The following is a 6,689-nucleotide window of genomic DNA, read 5'->3' on the forward strand; positions in this document are numbered from 1 at the left end:
ACAAATAAAAAACAAAAAAATAAAATGTCAGATCCTGGAAAAAAAAGCAAAAATAAATGTTGATGAAAATGAACCTATAGTGTACGAAATAAATAAGACATGGTGGATCAGTTGTCATAGATAGCATCTGCAATAAACTCCCTCAGAGCAGTCATCTCAGCCACACCCTCAGCGTCATGAACTTCAAATTCATTACAGTCAATCTCATCCTCATTAACTGAAGGCCCAACCAAAAGCTCTGATGGTTCGTCATAGACATTCAGTTCATCGTTATCAGCCATACTAAAGTCCGTATCTGAACGTGAAGGATGTCGTCGGATGAAATTATGAAGTGTCATTGTTGCCACCACAATATGCACCTGCTTTGGAAATGGATACGACGGCATATCATGAAGGATGGCCCATTTCTTCTTCCAAACCCCAAATGTTCTTTCAATTACTCCGCGTAAAGAGGAGTGGCGTTTGTTAAACATTTCTTTCCTGTCACAGATGATGTCACTTGCTCGCTCAAAATCAGAAATATCGTATCTAGTGTCTGGATATGGCTTCAGGTAGCCCCTCTGCATAGGATATTCATCATCAATCAAATAGTATTTCCCTGTTATGGAAGACATTGTTAATGACAAATAATACATATAACTAGGACTTTAATAAATCAAAACATACATGAATCAAAATATACCTGAAGGCGGATTAGGAAAACCCTGCGATCTATTCCTAGTTGCGTAGGAGAAAATCCTACCGTCATGTGCACTCCCTTCCCAGCCCGCCATGACAAAAGTGAAACACATGTTGAAGTCACATACCGCCATAACATTTTGAGTGGTTGAACCACTTCGACCAATGTATGCCACCTTCTCGTGGCTGGGTATTCGGGCATCAACGTGAGTTCCGTCAATTACACCTATGCAGTTCTGTTATACAGCATTAGAAATTATTTATATCTTGGTGGTTAAGTGAAGAAACCAATAGTTACCTTGAAATAAGGCATGTAACGGGAATCGTTCGCGATTTGTTCTGGAGTACTAGCAAATGATGAATCCTCTGGCTTGATTATTTTAGTTGCTAAGCTAACAAGTGACCGTATGCCTTTGAAGAAATAACGGCTTATTGTTTCTGATGAATGCTGAAATCTCTCCATAGCACCTCTAATTGATTCATTCTGTGACAGAATGTATAAAGTTATAGCCAATATCTCCCTTTTCGTCATCCTAGAAGAACCTTGGAGGCCGTGATTCAGAGATAACTCGTGCAGAAGATCCATAAAAATAGGTACAGTCATTCGAAATATGTTGTTGAACCTTATTGGACGTCGAGAAAGCATTTCACATACCCATTTGTCCCCAACAAAACTGGACGTTATACGGGGAATACGAGTATTGATGGATCGATAATACTCCAACAACAATATTACAATAGCTGCAGCCCATGCCATTCTCTTACGGCGTTCCTGTTGAGGATCCATCCTAAAGAAAAAATATGTCGGTTATTTCAGCAATTATTAATACACAGTATGAGCCTGAAATAAACAATGAAAACATGAAGCTATTACAAAAAAAATGAACAAAGATCAACTTATAGAGAAGCATGAACCATATAGAAGTACATTTTAAAAAATAACATGACGACAGATAGCAACATATTAATATTGGGCCTTTAGGAGTTCATGACACAACAAAAGTTACAACTAACAAAACATAAAAAATAACTCATTCATCTAACAAAACACGCAAATATTCGACGAGCAATTCTGGCTGAAGCATATTATGTGGTTCAGTCAAAGACCTACATCCACAGAAAAACATCAAACATGTTTTATTATGCAAATGTGTAATGTTACATAGCTATGAATCTGAAGGGAAAACACTACAACATGCTCTCAGTTAACCCGATACAATCAGTGTTCCTAATTCTTCCTCCCTTTCCTCCCTTTGGTGCTAATAAAAGTACCTCAACTAACCAATAAAAGTAGCTCAACTTAAACCAATGTCGAGCATATACAGACTGAATGGTATTGAAATACATTCAAATTTAGTGGTATGCATGCCAATCTTTTTTTAAAATCTATGTCATAGAGAAGAACATAAGTCTTATTTGAAACCACAATAGATACTGCCACCAACTTATATAAAAAAAAAATCAACCGGGTCCCTTTTCATAAATCAATGTCAATACCCAAAGCAGGGCTCAAGCTAACATATAATATCAACAAAGCCAAGCTACTCATAGAGCAATGCCAATCAGATCCCTTCCAATATAATATCAAAACTAATGCCAATCAAATCCCTTCCAATAGAGCAATGTCGAGCACATACAAATAAGGCCATCCAGGAATTGTAAGGTTGACTACTTGGAATAGAGCAATGTCGAAAAAAAAATGCAAAGGATGTTATCCGTATAAGCCAAGAGAAATTCCTGAATCGCATAGAAGAGGCAACAAAAACATTAAACTCTTTAGCTCTGGAATAGTACCCATTATAGTGTGACTCATGGGACTTATCCAAAACAATCAAGCATACAATATGAAAGCAAAAATTAACCAAAGCATCGATGATATGCTCTTGCAAGTGACGCCGACATCTGACATAGTGAGGATATTCATGCTTATCATCATCTGTGATATGCACAGACAGTAGGTAATCTCAAATGCGAACAGACAAAAAATCGGGGAGGAGCAACACATACCTCATTTAAGGCAAGGAACTGTTCAATACGCATGAACTAGCATTTTACAAACATCTCTATTGAGAATGAACTAGCTCTACTAAATAAATCCACCATAACAGAACATCTGCCATTCTTGCGATATCACCAGAAAAAAAAAAAAAAAAAAATTCTAAAGTGCACTGGAACACAGATCCAATGCATTCTTAAATAATTCATTGCATTTCAAAATAATCGAGCAAAGGCATCCTCAAGAAAACCCTAAACCATCAACCGAATCTCCTAAAAAAATGAGAAAGACGTTGGCGAGGGAGAAGATCAAACCATAAAACGAACGAGAAATCATAGCAGCACATAGATCTCACCAGAGAAACAATGGAATCGATGTTCGCGAGGGAGAAGATCGGGGAGGGAGAGGGCGGGGAGAGCGCGAGCAAGGGCAGCGGAGGAATTCGATTCCTAAAAGCCAGTCGCGAACGCCGAATGCATCTCATCCCCCGCGTGCGACTTGAAATAATAGACTGCTTTTCGCTGCGTCACGAAAACGCTCTCCGAACGCGATTACCAAACAGGGCAGCGGCACCCAAATAAGCTGCCCCAGACGGGCCCTAAATCCAGCTACTAAACAGTGCAAAAAGACTTTTTTTTTTTTTTGCTTCCACTCCTACCAGCCACCAGCGAAAATCATGAAATGGCAACAACTTAAGCATCAAAAGATAAAACTTTTTAAACAGAGACTAAAATTTGCCGAAGTTGAACCTGAACTCCACCCTCGCCAAAGCTGCAAGGAACGAAGATGGGGCCGAATGGAACCTGCCCACCAAATGCTCGAGTCGGCCGCCGCGAACCGCTCCTGCCAGCCCTGCTCTTCTCTTCTTCGGCGGCTGCGGAGTGAGCATCGTACTTAAGGAATCCGAAAATTGTGGCGATCCTCTGCAGGAATCCCATGAAATCCACAGTTTTCTCGAACGAGAAGGGGATGGAGAAGATCCGGTAAAGGTTTCTCAAAAGAGATTGCTTTCTCCGGTTCCCTTCTTACATTGGTGGATTAAAAATCAGTTCTTGGGATCACGGCAACGCGCGGATATACATCGTCAATGAAAATTTTTAAAGAAGATTTTAATCTGTTTAATAGATTAAAAAATTCTAAATGCACACCACAGTTTATAAATCTGACATCTAAATTTTAATATTAAAATTTAAATTTTTGTTTCATAAACCTGAAAAAAGTAATTTTAATTTTTAAAATAATATTAATCGCATTTCTAGGTGATATGAGAAAATTAGATGTAATGCATCTAAATATAAAAATGTCGGTGTTATATACATAAGAATTGGGTAATATTAAATGGCCTTAAAAAAACCTGAATAATATTTTTATATAATTTTTATCTTTTCTGAATTTAGTTATACTGATTTTAAAAATTAATAAATGTTATTTTTTAAAATTTAATTACAAAACCTATATAAAATATTTAATTTTATATTACTGATGCTTCATCCATTTTGTTATTTATTTTTATATTACTGATGCTTCATCCATAAATTGTATCATTTTGCACATATTTGAATATATCATGCCAAAATCTACATAATTGATATGAAAAAGCAGCTAAGGGGGTGATCCAAGATACGGTGGCTGAGATAAAAAATGGGGATTTAGAAGAATTTGCATAGATTCTGGTTTTTTCTGGACAAATTTTTGAGTTTTTTTTTCTTAATTTCATTTTGAGCCCATAAATAGTTCAAGAGGAGGAGGAAGAAGATGGAGTCCTCTCGGCCTATTAGCGGGTGAACAACTAGATTTTCTATAATTATAAAGTTGTCCCTGATTAGCCAAATAGGTGATCCAGAATCTTTTTTTGCATTGTTTTCACACTTTCCAAATGAAAAAGTAATTTGTCATCCACAAATTTACTATGAGATCTTAGATTTTTTTTTGTTTGCATTGTTGTCACGCTCTCCGAAGAAAAAATTAAAGTTATCCCAGACCTGCCTAAAAGAAGATCCATGATCTTCTTTCGAGTTGTTGAGATGACGACATTTGAGGTATCTCACCTTGCTGAAAATTAGAGAAAGTGTCAGAAGTTTGAGCAAGTGATGCCGACACCATTTAAGGATGTGTTGACCCTTTCTCAAGGGCATGAAAGACAGATTGTAAAGACAAGCCACATCTTTTGTAAGGAAAGGAAGATTAATAACTCCCTTACGATTGTCATATTGTCGTTGGTGAATCAATTATCAAATCCTTCATTACGGTTTTCTTCTCCTAGGAACAACGAGAAATAATGGATGCTCGAAAAGAATTTATGAATACACAAGCTGACCTCAATCAGATCACATAGATATTGCAGGTTTTCCAAACAAACCAATGAAGAGGAGAATAAGAGGCTGCAATCCTTGGGGAGATTTCTTGATCCAAGAACCAACTGATCCTCGTTTTGGCCCTAAAAGCAGAGAAGTCAAAGGTAGCTCATATGAGTGCACTCTTGATGACAGGAGAATAATGCAGTGGATCGACATCTCTGTTTGTGCTTTTCCCACATTTTTATCTATTTATGTTGCACGATTACAGACATGAGGACATATATATGACACGACATAGATACGTGACACATCTATTATTGAAAATATAGAATACGGACACGTGTCACATACGTCTTTATAATAAACATTATTAAAAATATATGTATACACTAAATGAATAAAAGAGAATAGTTAATAACATTAACTTTCAAAAACTAAGATGTTCAAAGATATATCTTTAAATTATGACATACAAGAAACAATCATAAGAACATATATTTTCTTGTATTATATCAAAATTTAACTCTGTCAATTCATTAAAATGTTGGGGTGTTTACATACACACCACCGAATTCTTCTGTATTTACATATCTTAGACCTAAAATTTGAGTTTTACATTTATGACACCTAAATATTTTATATCACATCAAAATATTTAAATCAAATCGAATGAAATGCTTTTTAATTTTTATGCATATATAAGATGACATACATGAAAAAAAATCAAAATTTTGATGTTAGATACGTAAATACAAAAGAACTGAGTGTATGTATGCAAATCATTCCTAAATTTTACATTTTTTTTTAATTTTAATTTTAAAAATATTTTTCATAATTTTTTATTCATTAATTTAGAACTTGCATGTCAAAATTTAAGGCAATCGCCTCCAATGAACGTCTCCACTTTTGTTTAATATTATTTAATTTAGACACTTCTCTGTCACGTCTGATGTGTGTCCCGATCACATCGGAGCCATGCCTGTGTGCTATATATGTCCAACACTGCACAACTCTTTAATTAGGAGTCTCCGTGCAACATAGTTATCTATGTTTTATTTTGTGACTAATGTATTTATTTTTATGTCTTTCTTTTGCTTGATATCGTGATTTTGCTTTTGTCTTTACATCTCTGAGCCTAATTGGCGTAGCTATTTTTTGTTTGATGTATTAAAATTTGATTATGCACAACTTGATCCCCGTGAGAGATAAAAAACGTTGAAAGCATTATAAGATCCTTGAAGCTTTTGTGCCTTTAAATACTTGTAACCTCCTGAGGTTTTTAGTATATTTGTGCCTTCTGAGACTTTTTCAAATGGCCTTAAGACGAGATGTATTTGCAGTGGTATGCAAAATGCTGGATGTTTTTGTTAGAAATATTTTTTTTTTGTGACATAATGTATCTGCTACTAATTGATTCCAGAGATGTCTTCTTTGTTGACATAATGTATCTTTTGTGTGACAAATCTTGGATCATGTAGCTATGCTTTCCTTGATATCTATAATAGGCTAATCTGTTTTTGATTTTCAAGATTTTTCTAATGGAATGATGACAAATCTGTTCCATGTCCTCATTCCAACAAGATTGAGGAGCACAGAGAAATTGCATGTAGTTAACTTAGAGGAATTTAATCACAACTTTATTTTGGGTATTAAGGTAGCTGGGCAACTTAAAAAAGTTTTTTTTTTTTTGGTACTTTTTTAATTCATGTAATGTGTGC

General features: G+C 35.4%; 1 protein-coding gene across 1 annotated transcript; it reads right to left on the reverse strand.

The window, feature by feature from the left end:
* On the reverse strand, positions 1-3,767 carry LOC110026284. Its single transcript, XM_020727167.1, has 4 exons — positions 3,424-3,767; positions 977-1,466; positions 683-914; positions 1-598 (listed from the first exon to the last, which is right to left on the reverse strand). Exons 1-4 carry the CDS (start codon positions 3,561-3,563, stop codon positions 108-110), a joined length of 1,353 nt encoding a protein of 450 aa, XP_020582826.1. The 5' UTR covers positions 3,564-3,767; the 3' UTR covers positions 1-107.
* Positions 3,768-6,689: the final 2,922 nt, after the last annotated feature.

Source organism: Phalaenopsis equestris, unplaced genomic scaffold (genome assembly GCF_001263595.1).
Source record: "Phalaenopsis equestris unplaced genomic scaffold, ASM126359v1 Scaffold000362, whole genome shotgun sequence".
NCBI lineage: Eukaryota > Viridiplantae > Streptophyta > Magnoliopsida > Asparagales > Orchidaceae > Phalaenopsis > Phalaenopsis equestris.

Coding starts and splice junctions, on each gene's coding strand:
- LOC110026284 (XM_020727167.1), bottom strand. CDS start 3,563: ATGCTCACTCCGCAGCCGCCGAAGAAGAGAAGAGCAGGGCTGGCAGGA. Junction 915..976: donor GTTACATGCCTTATTTCAAG/GTAACTATTGGT, acceptor GCTGTATAACAG/AACTGCATAGGTGTAATTGA. Junction 599..682: donor TTTTCCTAATCCGCCTTCAG/GTATATTTTGAT, acceptor CTTCCATAACAG/GGAAATACTATTTGATTGAT.